Source organism: Candoia aspera, chromosome 6 (assembly GCF_035149785.1).
Source record: "Candoia aspera isolate rCanAsp1 chromosome 6, rCanAsp1.hap2, whole genome shotgun sequence".
Classification (NCBI taxonomy): domain Eukaryota; kingdom Metazoa; phylum Chordata; class Lepidosauria; order Squamata; family Boidae; genus Candoia; species Candoia aspera.
The window spans coordinates 17306412-17325507 of NC_086158.1; the positions used below are offsets into that span (position 1 = coordinate 17306412).

The 19096-nt window shown below is 39.6% G+C and overlaps 1 protein-coding gene across 2 annotated transcripts in view; it reads right to left on the bottom strand.

Annotated features, from left to right (window-relative positions):
* The window catches only part of SERPINI1 (serpin family I member 1), a 104832-nt gene that overhangs the window by 13944 nt on the left and 71792 nt on the right, over nt 1-19096 (bottom strand). For both annotated transcript variants that reach the window (XM_063306481.1, XM_063306479.1), the window contains exons 5-6: nt 17395-17599; nt 8062-8159 (exon numbers count right to left, since the gene is read on the bottom strand). In XM_063306481.1, the coding sequence (XP_063162551.1) occupies nt 8062-8159; nt 17395-17599 (303 nt within the window). The remainder of the gene's footprint in view (nt 1-8061; nt 8160-17394; nt 17600-19096) is intronic.

The following is a 19096-nucleotide window of genomic DNA, read 5'->3' on the forward strand; positions in this document are numbered from 1 at the left end:
CAGGTTGTTCTCTCTTGGTTTTTGTACGGTAAAGGAGTTAGGTGGTATAAATCTTCAGGAAAATATTAATCTCTGTGAAGAAGTGCAAATCTAATGCCAGGCTGGTTTGTGTGCTTTAAAACCTCATCCTGTGCCTGGGTGCATCAACACTTCACAGGAGCTACATCAAGATGGCTGCAAAGTAGAGCATAAGAACTGCTCAGCTGAATCAAGGGAAAATTTAATCTTTTCTGACAAGAGCCACCAGTCCAACATCTTTGGAAAGCTTACAAGCAGACATCCTTCCTGGATTCTCCACAACAGCTGGTTCTTAACCTAAGACAAATGTTATCTCCAACACACAGGAGCTAAGCTGTAATTCCCTGAATGCTTTGCAATAGGCCATGATGACTGTGGCTGCTGGAAGCGTAGTGATCAATATCTGACGACCCACCAATTACCATTCCTATAACGGAACAGGAGTTTTGACCTTAAGGCGACACTTTGGCATTGATCATTACTAAACTGCTACTGGCTTGCAATTTGCTTCACAGCAGCAACCAAACTGCAGATGGCCCAGGCCTTCTATTAATGCTGCCCAGGCAAATGCTACTGTCCATGGACACCAGCCTCACTTATTAATACAACTGAAGAGAGAGTCATGTCTTCTGACCTGAATGCAAGATAAAGACCAAAAATGGATTTGATACTGTGCAGGATTCAAATACTATTTCTGTGTGAAGTCCTCAAAGGATTTCTATTTAGCTGTATGAGAAAGTCCTTATGGAAAGCTTCCAACATGCCAATATGTCCTGTTATGGAGGGGTTGTAGAATCAAATCCTCCAAACTCCAAGACAAAGGGAACCAAGATCTGGATAGAAGACTTGTCCCTGATGGATGGAGAGGAGGTCCAGATAACGTCGAAAACAGAGGTATTGGCAATGGGAGAAATGAACCAACAGGGCAGCTTCTTGCTGATATCAAGAAGATTTGATATGAATTCGGTTAACTGAATCTCTATTGCTTGATGCCAGGACTTTGGTTAATGGGGGAAGGGATAAAAACATGTAAAACCATAGTTTCCTCTTAAGAAAATCACTGAGAGACTGGGGGACTATACCACACCTGCTGCAAAGGGTTAGACATTGTTTATTGTCCTGGAAGAGAAACAGACCTTGGGATTGCCCAGTTGGATTTGATAACTATGCCCACAGAATGAAATTCCTACTTGTGCACTTTGAACTGTGGTGTTTAAAAACAAATTAAGAAGATTCAGCAGGAGCCATGCCTAGTTGAATGGCATGTGTGAGGGCTGGGCTCTTGCTGAACAATTCTATAAGCTCTAGAAAGTTTCAAACAGGGCTCTGTGCAGGTGCAAAATGTAGTGAATTATAGAAACTATAATGAAGATGACTGCTCTATTTTTCATTCAAAATTCACACAGGTCCCTGGGCTTCTTTGTAAGTAATGTAGCAGCATCACACTGTAATTATTCTTTAAAAATTGTTTTCATTAGACTGAATGGGAATGCAGATATTTTTTCAGCAAAGACACTAGATCCCCTTCTTCCCCTATCCTATTTCTGCCTGATGCAATTTGCAGGTACAGGAAATTCCTGCTATTGACTGGGAATTCTGGGAACTGCAATCCCAACAATTCTGGAAGGTAGCGAGGTCAAAAAGAGTTGATCTAAGCAGGGTTTAGGGATTGATTAACTGACGCCAAACTGATACTAAACCATCAATCAATCAACCAGCCAATCAAGCTCAAACCCCAATCACTGTAGAATGGATTGTGTCCCTGATTACATCAAAAATTATTTTGAATTTATTATTCTTAAAAAGTACTCAAGGGACATAGGATTGACTTAAATCTGTAGAAGGCAAACACTTTCAGAGAACAGATGAGGATCCTTCAAAGTCTGGTAGTTCTGGCCTCTGTAGTAGAACAGGAAACCTGATCCCTCCAGCTGGCATTGTGTTTCCATATCAGGATGGCCCAATATTATAATCCAAACTGCTGAGGCTGGCTCCACTACAGATTCAGATGGCACAAACTTCAGGTGAGAAGAGCACAGGAAAAAGAGAGAGAAAATTTGTAACTGAGAGCCATAACAAGCATTTCAGCCAGGCTTAATTTGAGATGGGAAATGGAAGCTTAGCAGTGGCAGGCATGACTAATACCTTGTTAAAAGCCCAGACAGTGTGGGCAGGCCTCCATTAATCCCAAGAGGTCTTGCTAACAGCTTTTAGAAGAGGGTGTGATTCCATTCTTCTTAATGAATGTCAGATCATCCCATTCTGTAGCCATTAAAAACAATGTCACTACCACAGTAATCCTTCTGGAGGTTGGTTTTTTCCCCTCCTATTCCTTCAACTGATGTGGCTATTTTTGAAGGACAAATATTTACAGGATTTAAGTTAGTGACAGCATTCATGATAGTTAATAACAGCCATCGTATATGAAACCAGACTTTCATCAGTAATAAACCTCGAACAAGGTTGTGCAAAGCCATTTCTGCATGGTTACAAGACAACTGTGCGCAGTGCCTCAAACATTCAGATAAGGTTGGGTGCCAGATGATAAGATTCCTGCCCCTTCCCCTCCCCAGGTTGGGGAAGCTGCTGGGGAAGAAGATCTGGGAGATCTAGAGGTGATGACATGGCCAGACCAGAGCTGTAGTCATTGATATTACCAATACTAAAAGAGGATACAACAAGAACATGGAATGCAAAAAGTATGAACAAAGACAATGTTGACATTGCCAAAGTGAAAATAAAGTGCATTAAATTATGTATTTTAGGAATAAGTGAACTTAGATGGACCAGCATTTAAAATAAGATGCACTATTCAAGGTATTAGATTATATGAAGGAATGATGTAATGATGATATTCAAAAAGGTCATTGCTAAGAATATGCTTGGCTGTAACCCAATAAATGACAGAATCACTTCTATTAGAATCAGAAGACAAGGTTATGTACGATCAGAGGTGGAATATACGGAGGAATTCAGCAGCAAAGAAGAGCAACATCAGAGAGAAGGTAGTACATTGGTAGCAGGTGGGATGTCATGGTGGAGAAATGAAGGAACCAGCATTTATGAGAATATATGTGCTCGGTATAATAATTCAGGAGGTAGGTTAATCAAGGGAAAATAATTCTTTTTCAATACCAACAACTGCTTCAAGTGAAATATGTGCAGTTTTGACACCTGGGTATCACCTGACAGACAATATCAGAATCATATTCATTGTTTTATTTACTTAGCAAATTTATAAGCTATAAAACCAATAGTCATTCAATCTTCTCAGGGTTGAGCTGAAGTTGGTTCTTCCCCATCTAGACCTGCACAGCTTCTGGATTCTGGGAAAGCAGTTTGACAGAATCGCTTGGGTGGCCCAGGGCAACGAAATACAAATGACTGTCATCAGCTTACTGATGAAACTTAACCTCATGTTGGTGGAAAACCTCATCCAGTGGTTTTATGTAGCTGTAAAATAAGAGTGGGGAGACTCTTAGGTGTGCTCAGTTGGAGTGGCTCTTTGTCTTCCTCTAAAGACACTCTAGCTATCTCTTGTGCCCTTCATTTCCTGAAATGCCTACAAAAATAAGGGGGCCCTCTAGGATCTGCATAGGCATGATCTGATTCAAGGCCATGGCCATTTGCTTGTTCCAAACAGCAGCTGAAGCCCCAGCCAAAGCATGCATCAGAACTTCAGGAACTATCCCAAGTTCCCTTTGGAACACTACCAAGATTTTGGTTATTATAGCCACTTTCAATAAAAGTAATTTTAGTCTTCCTGTGGAATTAATTCCTGTCTGGTCTACCTGGTGGGACTGAAAACCATCTTGCAAGTCTCATTGTGCTGTATCTCCTCTCCCTCTTATACTTATGTAAATTAGGGAGGTGTGTGTCTGAGTCTCTTCTGCATATTTTCTGCTTGTTATGGACCTAAGATTAGTTTTTCCCCTTGTTGCTTTGGTAATGGATCTTGCCTATCTCTGTCTCTACAGCCAGGCTCATTTCAGAGAGAACTCCCTGCTCAAAAATTGTGGATGAGGAAGGTCTTATTATAGACTGACCTGGCATTTAGAAGCAAGAAACAAAACCCAGGAACAGTGAACTTTTGATGACCAAGCCCTTGGTTGAACACAAGGGGCTGGAATGTGGTACTGATACCAAATACCAAGAAAACTTTCCCCAAGAACAGCCAGCCCTGCCTCCTGCTATATCTTCCCATGTCCATCACCACCGTGATGTTCTTGCCTGCCCTCTCCCCTCCTACAGAATAGATCACCTCCCCCAGGTCAAAGGGCCCTATCACACAATGAAATAACCTAATGGAACAACCAACAGCACCCACCACCTGACCAGCTTCACTCCCCACACCTTCTTCCATATCCTTACCCTTCCAACTGCCCCCCTCTCACCCAGCAGGTTGGAGGAAAATCTCTCACAGTCTTCCTCCAAATGAGCCAGAGATAACCTCACCCTTGTTTCTCACCTGAAGAGTGAGCAACTCTGATCCTTCCCCCAAACTACCTAACATCAAGATCTCCATCCCATCAGTCCAAACATAGACCTTCATCAAATCTTCAGAAACAAAGATGATGTAAAACAAGGGCTTTTGTATAATGGATACAAAAGATAGACTTTTGTAACTGCAAACTAATAAGCTAGAACATTTCTAGAACAAGTGTGGAAGCAGCCATGAATTATCAGCATACATTACATGGGTTAGAATGAGAAAATGAAGAAAAGCATACGTGTCAGCAATATTTGATCTGTAATATTTGATCATCAGAATATAAGATTAATGTAATGAGCAGCCTGGGTACTCAAGTTATGAAAACAGAATCTCAGTAAAAGGCTAAGAGACATTATGAAAATCAAAACAGCAAAAATAGATGCCCAAAATTTCAAAGAAGAAAAGATCCAAGAGAAGAAATCATGATGGAGGACAAAAGATTGGGAAACAATAAGAGTGTATGGTAATTGAAAACAGACTTTCAACATTAAGCAAGAAAGAACAAGGAAAATATTTCAATCAAAAACATTAAAAAAATGAAACAATATAGCTAACTTTCTTATGGTCATAGAACATAGTAAAAAACTAAAAGTACATATAATATAACAAGAAAAGTAATGAAATAACAAAGCCCATCGTATGTACTGTGAAACACAAGCGCTTACTTGGGTATTGATTTGTTTGCCCCAACTGTAATTTGCAAATAGTAGAACACAAGTTTGCCACATTTAGGGAGAAAGATTCTCATCTGGGAAGAAGTGTTTTAAATAAAGTATGTCTGAGTGCCTGGGGCAATTTGTTAATGGAAATGATATAGAGACAAGTGCCCAAATATAGTAAAGGAGGACATGGCTGTTGATTTGATGATACCACCACAATCAGTCCATATATGCAATGTTCTTGACTTTTCCTTCAGATGTAGGAAGGGCATTCAAATGGGCTAAAGATAACATTCTTCTGAGTTTTGGAATGTTTAATTTTACAAAAAGGGTATCTGTAAGTGTTTCTCTGGGAAGGGAGGCCTGTACATTTTAGCCTTCCATGTGCAGTACCCGTTGCCTAAGCATGAATTTGGCCTTTTTGTATCCCAGCATCAATAACACTTCACCAGAGAAACCATCATAGTGCAATTTCTTGGCAAGTTTTTTTTTCCCAGCTGGATTTAAAAGAATGAACTAGTTAATAATAAGGAGAGCAATTCAACTTGGTTAAAGGATAGCCAGTATGCAAAGATGCTTAGCCAGAGCTTGCTCTCAACTTCTGTTTCCTGAAACAAAACAAGCACCTTGAAATATGTTTTGTAGGAATTTGGACTGTATACTTTCCAATGTGGCCATGATATCATACTGAACCCCATATAATAGTTAGGCATTTGTTTTGGCTGCGCATAGTTTTAACACAGCAGATATCAACTGCTACTGTAAAAACTGTTTGGAGAAGCAGAATGGTTCAGAACCAGAAAAAGAGTGAGACAAAAAATGCATTTGGTCTCCTCATACCTGTTTAACTTGTGCATCAAATATTTATTTATTATTTTATTTATATATCGAATTTATTCACCACCCATCTGACTCAGAGAGCGACTCTGGGTGGTTTACGTAAAATAGGAATAAAATATTAGCTAAAATACCAATACAATAAAAACAATACAATAAAACCAATCTTCTTAATAAATAATATGTTGGGAACAACATGCCATACTGTTTCCTCTCACTTCTGTTCCCTTGAAGCTTAAGAAGTTGTTCTCCTTCAGAGGAATCCAGTTATTTAAAGAAGGGGATCGTTTACTTGAGGCAGAAGAATTAAAATTGAAGATCTGAAGAAAAAGAAGAAAGATGGAAAGAACAATGCTGAAAGGTTGGAAAAAGGGAAGGGAAGGAAAGGAGTCCAAAGACTCTTGCAGCTAGCCGCATGTAAACGTCTCTCTCTCTGTATGTGCATGTGTGTGTGTGTGTTGTACAGAGCTGCTGAAGACCTCCTCCATAGCAGAGGAGGGGAGGAGGAGAAGCCGTAGCAGCTTAAGAAGAGATTCCAGGGAAACTTCATTACAGCAGGCCCAACCAGAACAATAGGTGGATGGTGTCAAATTCAGCCCAAGTGGGGAAAGTTCTCCGGAGGTTACAGGGCAGTCGAAAGCCTAGGAGTGACAGACTATGTCCCTAGAGAGAGAAGGAAGGGAGAGGAAAGCATTACTTTTTTAGTGCCAAGCATCCAGTGTAAGGAAGATTGAGGAGGCTTAACAGAACCTCAAGAAGTATTTGAAAGTCTGGGCTGATGGTAATGGAATCGCAGTCAGAGCCTACAGCCAGCCATGCTAGATGAAACCAACCCAACGAGCAGCTAATCCAGCTAAAGAGGGAAGGAGGCAGTACAACTCAACAACAGAAAGTGGGAAAAAGATAGACAACTGGGAGAAAGAAGCAGTGGAACCAAGAAGACATGTAAGGCCTGAAGAAGCTGGCCTTACAGGAGCAGTGGGAACTTAAGAGAGCCAGGAATTATGGACATATTAGAAGAAAGTGCCAAACCAGACCAGGTCAGTCCAGAGGGGACTAGATTGGCCAAGTGCCCCAAAGAGGCCAACAGGTATCACATAAAACCAAAGTCAGAAGAGCAAGAGCTAGATGAAACAAGAGCCAGCACTACACCATGTGACCTCGGTGGTGATGTCAAGAAACATCAGAGTAGGTCTAATGGTCAAGTACAGCTGAGACAGCTGACAACAGAGATTAATACAGCATTAAAGACAGCCAAAGGAGAAGTAGTTGGTGGTGTGTAGGGTTGGGATTGGGATTGGGATTGGGATTGGGATGGATAGATAGATAACCTGAAGCTAGCATAGATAGTAAAAACAGATGTCAGATAGGACTTAGGAGGTAAAATAGAAGTTAGAGTTGACAAAGAAAATAGAATAGAACTTAGAGGATTAAAATAGCCTTCAGAAATAAAAAGGTATCAGATAGAGACATTGGTTGTAAATTAGAAAGCAATAGGCAGTCTTTCTTTTGTAATGAAAAAATCCAATTTTTTAAATAATAAAACCTATTCCAAGTGAAACTGGTGAGTACACAGATTGCTTAAGATCTGTACCAATCCTGAACTAGAGAAAAAGGGAGAAACAACTGATAAGGTACATCTCCTGAATCATGTCCACAGTTTGATGGAAATTTCCAAAAAAGACTGCCACCAATTGGTCACCTCCAATGGGTTGCTACACTGGGGCTAGCAGTGTGCTGCATTCCAGACACTCCCACCTCCATCTCAAAATCCCCATCAACTTCCAAGTTCTGGAAGTTGGAATCCAACCATCTAGAGGCCACCAACGTAAGAAAAGCTGGTAGATGTCTCGCAGGACAGTCTAGGCCAGGCCAAAAATTACATATAGCCTTTTCCCCCCACCTGCATCTATCTGAGCATTCTGGTTTATAGATTTATTTAATTAATTAACTAATGCATTTGTGGGCCAGGCTTTTCTGGACCGAGTTTTAAAACTATAGTGGAAGAAAATGAATGCAGTGCTGCAAGAAGCTAAATCACAAAAAGCCGCTTACCAGACATTGCAGTGAGATCGGCACTTTGGCTGAATACTTCTCTAATTCCAACCCCTTTCAAAGCATCCTTCAAATCAATTTCCTGTTCTATTGTGAACCTAGAGGAAGAGGGAAAGAAAAGAATAAAACTCTTAACTCCCTTTGCCCTAAAAAAAAAAGCAAAGATGCAAATTGTTACTAGCAAAACAGAGGGGGAGGATAGAATATAATAACTGCCTACAAGGCATTCAGGTAGCTCAGCAGGAGAAAACACATTAGAAAAAAGAAAGAGACACACGGGGACAATGTATTGAACTGACATTCATCACCACCTTATTCCTGGGCATTGTCTTGTTCGCAGTAATACCCCGAGACTAATTGTTTTGCAGTCATACAACATCACCCTTGCAAAGGACTTTGAGTCAATAGAAAGTTGGGGAGGGGAGTCTGTGTGAACAAAGCAAACTGAAATGCAGTCAGTTTTAAATAGCATCCAGAAACTGCATTATAATGACAGAACATGGGGAAAAATACAACAAAGCAGTTAGGAACATAACAAAGGAACAGAGAAGATAAATAAACAAGAGCTTTGCTTTTAAAAACTGCACCACTGCTTTAGGCAGCAAACAGTTGAGCTGTGGTATAATTTCTTGCTGTTTTCAACCCCCCAACCTCCCCAGAAAAGGAAGGAAGGAGAACAACTGGTTTGCAAACTTTAGGCTTAATACACCAAAACCACTCTGAAACTGATTGCCAACTAAAGGTATGTTTCAAACAATGTGCCTCATCTAGAACATTGTCTCAGAATTGAATCTCAAGTTGGCTGTCTTGGAACAGAACAGAATTCGAAATAGCAAGAACGCTCTGTTGCAACAAAATTCAAAACATTTTGAATGTTTTGCTTATGGCGATTCATTATCTGCTCCTTGTTCCCTTGTTTGTCACCTCAAAGCAGCAAGTGGCAATCCATGCTAACTACTACCAGCCAGGCAACTTACATAAAGATTGGCAAAAGGAACATTTTTTTCTGAAAGCATACATATTTGTAAATGGACTCTGAAGCTCCCCATCTATAAGCAAAAGCTCATTTACTTAGTACGTGCACTCTAATACTCAGCAAACCAACCACAGCAACACAAAGTCTTTCAGGCAGGCAAACAGAAATTCGCCAACTCCACAGCAGCAGTCCAGTTGCAAGTTCCTGACACTATTCCTAGTCTTCTCACAGTCTCTTATGGATCCAGAACAGATTTCCTTCTCCTGTTCCCTAGTACTCCACTCCCAAATTACCTTGTGTAACCTTGTGTTACCAGTTTAGTGTAGTAGTTAAAGCATCAGGCTAGAAACTGGGAGACATGAGTTCTAGTCCTGCCTGCAAAACCAGCTTGGGACCTTGGGCCAGTCACTCTCTCTCAGCCCTAGGAAGGAGACAATGGCAAATCACTTCTGAAATCTTGCCAAGAAAACTGCAAGGACTTGTCCAGGCAGTCTCTGAGAATCGGACACGATTGAACAGTTTTTTTAAAAAAAGCCTTTCAAAGGTAGCTGGCCAGGGCATAACATTTCTTAAAAACCAAAGTAAAGGTGTAGAACAACACTTCATTCAAGACACTCAGCAGCGCAAACATTTTGAAAGGGATGCATTTTGCATTTCAACAGGATTTTGGGAGCTACAAGCTCCTCACTTCTGCTTTAGAAACCCTGATTTCAGCTAGTCTGCTTTCTCCATCCTAAATCTGCTCATAGTGGCACACTGGTAGAACTACACCTGAGGAATGTCATCCTGTTTCAGAACTAAATACAATTTTAATGTATTTCAAACTAATATGTTATTCTAATATATGTTTGCATTTAGTTGGTGCTCTTGGATAGACTAAGGGAGATACACACACAAATATAAGGGAACTATGTAACTGTCCACCCCACCAGGTAGACCAGACCAAGAAATCAACTCCACAGGAAGGCTAAAATGACTTTTATTTATTTTATTTACAGAATCTTGAAAGCCCAATTGTGTTGCATCTCCTCCCCTTCAGTTCAGTGAATTAGAGAGGTATCTGTCTGAGCCACTTCTGAATGTTATCTGGATGTTCTGGACTCAAAACATGCTTTCACAGTTTTTGCCTTGGCAACAAAGTTTGCATATGTCCATCAAGGTCATCTTTCTTACTCTCTATATCAACTACCGCAAGGACCCTTGACTAGGACAGGACCTTGCAGGACAGAAAACTCTAACTCTCCCCTTGAACACACTTTTTGGGACCAGGAGATCCATTATTGTTATTGTTAATAACAAAACTGGTTTTTAAGAATCAAAGGGGTATGTAGTGACATTACCAGCCACAATGAGGCTGGCCTTTTCTTTGGTGTACTGTGCACGTGTGTCATGGGATTTGTGTAAATAGATGCATTAAAAGCCTACGTACCTGTTTTGCTTGTTATCCCAACAAACAAAATGGAAAAAAAAGACCCTCATGCTGTCTAATTTTAGGAGTGTAATTGTGAAGTACAGCTCTGTAGGCAACAAAACAGGGACCGGAAGTTGCATACATACAGTTTTCTAGCTGCCCACATGCTTGCTGTAGGATATGGAGCTCTACAACATCTTGATTGTCCCTGAAGACCTTGTCTCAAGGACAGCAATCCCTTGTCTACAGAACTCAGTGGTGTCTCCTGAGATATGAACCATTTTCTACTCATATTGACCAAAGTTGAGTTGTGTCCCATCTCATTTCCTCCTCTATTTTTTTGCAAGGCACAACTGAAGCTGAGAAACACGCTAAATTGCTGTGACAGTAAAACAAAGCATTTTAGATTTCTGTGACAGTTTGTGATTTTGTTATGTGCTCAGGAGAGAGATAATAATTTTTGGTACTGGCTGGCAAGCCCTTGGAGCATGCCAGTTACAGCATCTAGGAAAAGACAATATACTGGAGATTTATTTGATCCAAATAGAAATCTTTCTTATTGTCACCTCTAATTTTCTGGTTGAAAAGTTGATTCTGCCACTTAACTTGAGGGAAAAAAAAAAGCAGGAATGTGTCAGTGAACTTTGTCTGATTTTTAAAGAACGTATTACACAGTAGCGACCTTACGGATCAGTAGCCTCAATAATATTGTGATGTAATAAAATTTCGAGTTACGTTTTTGGTGTGGTCCACTACAGATGTGTTTGGGTGATAATGCTCAGAAGGGATTGAGCCAATGTTCTACCACTAGAGCTTTGCCTCTTGATCAGGGGCTCTGGGATTTTTTGTTTTGTTTTAATTAACTGGTTCTGTACTCTGAAGGAAGTTAAAAAAACAGTTTCTTTCTCTGGCTGTTACTCTGTTGTGGGCATCTTTCTCTTTTATCTGATCATTCCCTAGGTGGCATCTTCCAAGATCGCCCTCACATTCCATCACAGTGGGTGCTGTCACGTCACAGACATAGGCCGCCCCAGAATGGTTTGTACTTTCCTGTGGTTTTTTTTTTCCCCCTCCTTTAACTGAATTAAGCTATCTGGCGGGCTACACAACAATTTTGTGGGTTGTCTACCTCAAAATGGCAGGAAAATCTACCACTGATTTGCAGCAGTTCTGGCCAGAAGAGGTCCCACCGGCTTTCACACAGCTTGGTGGTTCATCCCTGCCCTAGTGACTGCACTCACTGAGGAACTGTCTTTTTTCATATGTGCTTCGCCTCATTCAAGGATTTGTCTATCGGTCAGAGTAGACTGTGATGCTACAGCAGGATAATAGATGGGGAACTGGCTTTTATACATAGGCATTTTTTTCCCTACTAGACTTTGTTAAAGCCTTCCTTAAATATTAATGAGCGAAGCAGAGCCGAAAACAGATAAACTTGATGCCATTTCTCACCAGCATTACTTTCATAATAGGGACAAAAGGGGTAGCTAGTGTAATAAGCTTGGAGTGCAGTTCTCCAATACAGTTGGTCCCTTATTAAATTCCAGAGATTAATTACAGGCTTCAAGCTTGAATTTCTATGAGGACTGCAAGCAGATCTGCTGAATGTTATCAATGGGCTAAATAAATACTTTGTAAATATTTTAGGTTATCCTTATAAAAAATAAAAACGTGGGGGGACCCAGGGTAGGGAAATTTAAAAAGTCGTTTGTGGCTTGCAGGCCCAATACACTGAGAAACAATAGTAGAAAAAAGGTTAAAACTTTCAGTCCCCTGAAAAATGCCATTCATTTATAAAATGAGCATTTTTAAAACTTCTACATTTGTAAAAGGGCCTGAATGACTAAGCCAAACTGAGTTAATCACAACATTTCCAATTTTCTGTCTACACTATCTGTGTCCAACTGAAACTGCAGTTTGCTTGTCTTAATAGCAAAATGTAAAAACAGTAAAACAACTCAGAATTGTTAAATTATACTTGGTTTTGTTCTTGAATCATTATTTCTGAGCCAAAGCAAGCAACATTTTAAATCTATTTTGGCATAGCAAGGAAACAGACCGTGAAACTAATTTGCAAAAATGTCTTCTAAACACAGTTTAGTGGAAGAATATAAAAGGGGGACATGCTAGCTAATAACAGTAGCCATGTTTCTCCATGAATCCTTCACCCTCTGCTGTTGTCTTGGGGTCTTGCAAAAGAGATGTGCAGTTCTTTCCTTGTTAGCAGTAACAAGAGTTGCTAATCTTTCCCTCAATTAAATCCCAATAAAGCAACTGCATTTTCTCAGCATTTTAAGCACATGGTTTTATCTGCCTACCAACCCTACTGTATGCAACGATTAGGCAATTCCTTTTAAGGTAAGCAATGCTATGCAAATAAATTTGCAAAATGGAGAAAGGGAGTGAGAAGTAGTGGTCAAAAGAAATCAAAGACATGAGATAAGAGAAAAGGAAATCTAACTAAATCTGATTTGCACCAATACTTGTTACACCTGTCCATACCTTTCTATCCTTACAAACCATGCTCACTTCTGTCACGGTCATATACTGATTCATACACCTCCTTTTGTTCTTAAGCCTTTCATCTCTTTTTCAGGATCTCATTAACTCTATCCAACACAACCATAACTTACTTCGTGACCCATTCACTCTTCCTTCATATATTTGTTTTGCAATTGAATCTTTTCTTCATTTCATTTCATTTCATTTCATTTCATTTCATTTCATTTCATTTCATTTATTTTATTTATTTAAATCATTTATAGAGCTGCCCATCTCGCAGCAGTGACGCTATATGACCATATTATCTCAATGTAGTTCTTTTTGTACTGGTCACTCATTTTGGTATTCAATCTACCTTCATTCATTATCTATTCATCCTTTATCCTCTCACTTCTTGCATTAGGTTTCATCAGCATTTGCTCATCTTAAAATTTCTCATCCATTTTCCCATATGTGCTAAGCGTTCTACCAAGGAACACAAATTCCACCTACTGTACTTGCTCTATTTTTTACAACATTTATGGTTTACTGGCAGTTGCCCATTTCATTTGCCCTGTTAAACACTCTTGTCTTGGTCTTTGATATATTAATTTTCAAATCTATATTCCTGCTTACCATGGGTTTCATTAACTTTTACTTCTCCCAAGATGAGCCAAAGTCCTAAAGAAGACCTGTAAAAAGCAGGACTATTCTTAACATTTCATCTCTGTGGCTGGCAGGGCGGAGGGAATGAAACATGAGCTAAAACAGATGGAAGATGGGTAAAATCTACTCCCAACAAACTTGTCTTCCATGGTGCTAACTATAAACAAGAAATCTGATTTCAGGGCTTCAGAGATGAAATCTAGATTATATTTCCTAATGTAATCATTTATGCCACAGTAGCAAAATGTGCAAATATAGTCAGGGGCAAAGCACAGCACTGGGAAGTATTTGTGGAAGTAAAAAATATTTAGAGAATAAACTCAGGGGCAACTTTTAATTGAAAATAGCCTAGTGAAAATGCTCAGTGGGTTCACATTGTCTCAGGTGGGGGATAGAAAAATGCCAATAAAGAGAGAATATAATGAAGCATCATAAATAAAAGGAGTGCACTCTAATGTTGTGCATGTGCATGTGTAATTTGGTGCTATTGTACAACTAGCAGAGACAGTTAAGGAGAAAACAGTTAGCTTTCCAAATATATTTGAATCCTACAGAAGAATTTCAGTGGAGGAAAATAGCACTATTTCTAATACAACAGTACAAAACTTACTTGCTCTTGCCCCAAATATTGCATGCTTAAAATAATTATTTGGAAACCTTGTGATGCTCCTTTAATGCAAGTGATAGGAACAGATCAGATTGGATCAGATAAGGCTGTGCACCATTTCGGATTAGAAGGGAGAAATATGATTTGGCACGAACATAGGTACATGTGCAAAGGGCAGCTGTGATAGAAGATTTTACATATATATAACTTCAATATGAATATATTTCATTTTCATATATTTTATATGTAGTGTTCATATATTAGAGACCTTTGCATTTGTTTTATGGCCCTGAAGCTGTGTTGTATTTCCTAGAAGAATTTTGTTGACTTTCTTACTCTTCCTTTCTAGCAGGCCTTGATAGATAGCTATGCCCGTAGAAACAAGATAAGGTGTACACTCCAAGGATAGCTTCTCCAGAGGAAAGGCATTGTTTAATAACGGTCAAGGTGCCCTAGCAAGGATGGAAGGAAGTCCCTTATATGGAATGATGATAGAGGGAAGGAAGGAAATTCCTAATATGGAATAAGGTTAAGGTGGAGTATGGGTAACTGAGTAAGGGGTGGTCTTCTGAAGGAGGAGTTGAATGGAATCTATATAATGTGCTGTAAGAAGGGGGTCCTGCGCGGCCGCCCACCTAACAGCCAGCTGTCTTTGCTTTTGCTCTTGGGTGAATAAAGAACTTAATTTCATGCAACTGCCTGTCTTTGATCCCAGCTCAGAAACGAACCTGATAAGGAAAATTCTAACAGCTGTGTGAACCCAGGAAAAAGAGGTAGCTGCTTTAAGAGGTTTCCAGCAGGTGCTGCAGTATATCTGGGCCTAAGCATGCTCCAAATCATACTTCTCCCTTTGAATCTAATGGGTTCACAGTCCACAAAAAAGCCCTACCTGTTGGCAGCCAACTGAAACAACCATCTGATGACTTTTCATACAGATAAAATGGTGCTTGCCTCTTAAGCACCATTAACTCAAACACACTGTGTAACTGTGGCTTATTCAACATGTGGGTGTTTATTTCCAAAAGACATGCACTGTTTCAAAAACTCGTTAAATTAGAAAGAAGAAGGCATTCTAATTAGAATTTAAATGAAATGTGTCAGCATTCAATAATCTTAAAACTGCAATGCTTTTTCAAGCAAGGTTTCATTAGAATAGCTTATAATGGAACAAAATTAAAACTTACCAAATAGCATACTTTGTATATTCCAAAGACAGTGGCCATTTCTCATTTGCAACATTAAGGTACTAACAGGTTTACCCAAGCTGGCATTAAGCTTTAAATGAAACTATGCAACTTAGCAGATATGCAGAAAAATAAGCACTGGGGTACAACTTACTCCCTTATAAGCCCTCCATGACTAAAAAAGTGCAGACAGCCATTCGTCACTCTAGCCCAGTGCTTCCCACCCTCAGCAGCTTTAAGATGTGTGGACTTCAACTCCCAGAATTCCCCAGCCAGCATGAGAGAATTCTGGGAGTTGAAGTCCACACATCTTAAACTTGCTGGGGGTAGAAATCACTGCTCTAGCAAAACATAAGTTGAAGTGAATATAAGAATGCCCACTTTAAAGAAAGCTGGATGAAATGAAAAGAAAAATGTAAGGAATGGGAGAATAAGTTAAAAAGGATAACATCTTAGAGCTGTCCTCCCCAAAGTTGGGTCCTCTAGGTGTGCTTAGAGTGAAACTCTCAGAATTCCCAGCCAGGTCAGCATGGGGACAGAGGTTCCCCAGAGGACACCAGGTTAGGAGAAAGGTGTCTTAAAATGTTATTCATGGAGGGAAAATTAGAAGAAAAGAGAGCACTGAGGAGTCGTAAGCTGTTTTCTGGTCGGGGAAAGCAAAGAAGAAAGTCCAAAGGTCTTAGACTAAAGGCATACTTTCAGATCCAGGGCTAAATGAAAATATTCTGCAGAGGAAACAGTGAGAAGCAAGAATAGCAGACATCAGTGCAGCTCTGACTATAGAAGAGAAGGTAGGTTCCATGTGGATTTAAAGCTGTCTTCAAATTTACAGCTTGCTTTCAGAGAAGCCTCAAGCAAAGCTCCTTATCTTCCTTATGTAGGCCTCAAAATTCCTTTAAAGATTCAAGGGACCATTCAGCCTGGTTTACAGTGTGGATGAGAATCTTAAGTTGATTCATCCCCACCACACATATTTAAACAAACAGAAGTTGTATCATCTCTTTGGAGGGGTGCTTTTTTTTTTTTTTGAATTCTTTACTACACTGCTTTAAGGCTTCCTATGATTTGGCTTTCCCAAAACTGGGCCATGCACTTTTGAAAATAGATTATGATAGACTATGAAGCTAAGCCTCTTGCTTTTAACTCTTGGTAGGATTCTTTTCACCCTATCAAACCAAAGGATGTGGACAGAGAACATGGAAGCTTCCAGCCAGGCACTTAAAGACCCCTGTCCTTCTCAAGTAACAAAAACAGTGGGGGAGATCAGCAGAGGAGATGGAAAAAATGATTAATCAATCTTTAAATACCAAATGTCTTCCACTTTGTCAAGCACATTACTGTGTTTACCTTCTAGTGGGCTATTACATGCAAACTGTTGCATTGCTTTACTCTTGTTTTCATTATTTCTATTAGCTCCCTCAACTACTTTTTAGTAGAAAAGGATACAAACACTTCTTAATCAAAACAAATAAATATTGCCCAAACGTTTCTTACAACAGCATTCTCATATATCCTCACCACTACTCTCCGCTGAATAATATTTCCATTTTACACGAGGGACTGAGTTAAATCTTCCTACATATCTTAAGAAGGCCACAGAGCTACAAGACCTTTTTTTGTGTTCCTCAGAATAATGTTGACCACGCTGGCAGAACATCAGAAGCTTATGTTCTTTCCTTTTTATAGTAGAAAAGAACACTAAACTGCAGGTTTAACAAAAGGTGCTCCCACACTCTTCTTCAACATCCAGGAAAAACGTAAGAAATCTTGTCTCCGGTGACATGTATGATAAAAGCATCGACTTTACATGCTCACCTCGCTCAGTGTGGTCCTTACCAAATATGTACTATAGTTCCTAGCCTTCAAAAGGTTGTCCCCTACCTTAATGCATCAAGCATTTCTATCTCATTCTCCTTCTCTCTCCTCCTACTCTTTTATTCCCTCCCTACCAGCCCAAACTAACTGGTTCTCCTCTTTCTACCATAAGAAACTAGAAGTGGACTCCCACCTTGGAAGATACACCTCAACCTTTTGTTTCTTCACAGAGGTTGCCCATTCCTCGATCAGCTGGGCTTTGACCAAAGGCTCCAGTGTGGCTAGTGGCACTTCCTGCCGGGAGAGAACTATCATCATGCTGAACTCATCTCCCTCATATGGTATTTCCAGGACTTGATAGATGCCTCCTGCTTCATTAGATCCATCACTGAATTCCCCTAAAAGAACCCCCCCCAAAAAAGTTAGTTGGAATTTTTCATCCAGCTGGGGAATATGGCCCCATTTTTTTTTCAGTGAAAATGGGTAAAATAGAGCACTGTCGTATTTTTAGTTGATCTATGCTTTGGAGATGTAATGAATTGACAGTTTACTATTACAGACTGTTTGAACATGAAAGCTGGATCTAAACTGAATGCAAAATCATGAATGTGTACTGTGATATGACGTTCCAAAGCATGAGAGAGAAACCATGGGTTGTAACTTTTTGCCTATTTTTGTTTCTCTAGAAGTTCAACTTCATAACTTTGTGAGTTGATCCCCATAATCTATAAATTCAGGAATTAATAAAACAATGCTTCGTGCAAGCAATGGTTTGCAAGTTGCCTTCAAATGGCTGTTTCAAATCATAACAAGTCAACCAGTTTATAGCAAGTTCGGTTTCAGACAATACAGAAAAGCATCTCAAGTCAAAATCCAGCTAAAATGTTCCCTTTTGTGCCTCAAAGCATTTGAACTTTAAAATGATAGGTAGATGAAAAATGAAAGTCCATTTCTAAAACCAAACAGATTTGGCTCTTGCTAATCCAGGATGAGAGGCTGCTTGGAATTACTGCTCTACATTTGCTGGATTATAAGCAGAGCATCCAAGATGTGAATATGTGAATACGCTTGCTCTACAGTGCTGAATTGGAAAGGAGTGACTAGATAGCCAGAGTACTTCCTTAACTAGCCATTAAATTAGGGCTGATATATATGTATATATGTATATATGTACACACACACACATATACATACACACACACACATGTACACACATGCACACACATACATACATACATTCACACACACAGTACATACATACATATACAGTATAAGGGAACCATATGGTATATCATCAAATGGGATGGGGGCTGTCATCCAACCCATCAAGCCTACTCCAAGCAAGGAGAAAGAACATGCACTTTGCAGCTGCGAAATATTCAACATTGTTTTCAGACAGTTTTTCTCTCTTGTCGTTTAACAGGGAGTAATATCCCAAAGCATTAGAATTTTGGACAGAAAAAGGATGTGACATGATTGATGCAAGAGGATGCAGGAAGGAGGGAACTTTTCTTCATCAACAAGGATTTCAGCTCCAATTGCAAGTTGAATGTCACAGAATCTTGCAGTAAGCAACATTTTTTGTGTAGTGTTTTGAGGCTTCAAAACACTACACAGTTTGATGTAATTGCAATACTCTTGCAGGGTAAAACTCAGTACTCACATGCCATTACACTCCAAGTGAAGAATTAAGATAAAAAACTACTTTTTGCTTTGTAGGAAAGATGAGAATCAGGTTTTTGAATTACTATGCTCTATCAATAAAAACAGATTTCAGAGTCAGCAATCACTGAAAGACTCAATTGGAAGCTTCTTTGGGGCATTATAATGAATACTTTCCCCATTTGTTCCAAGGGGCATTGTGTAAGGGATACTGTTGACAGAATGTGTGATTT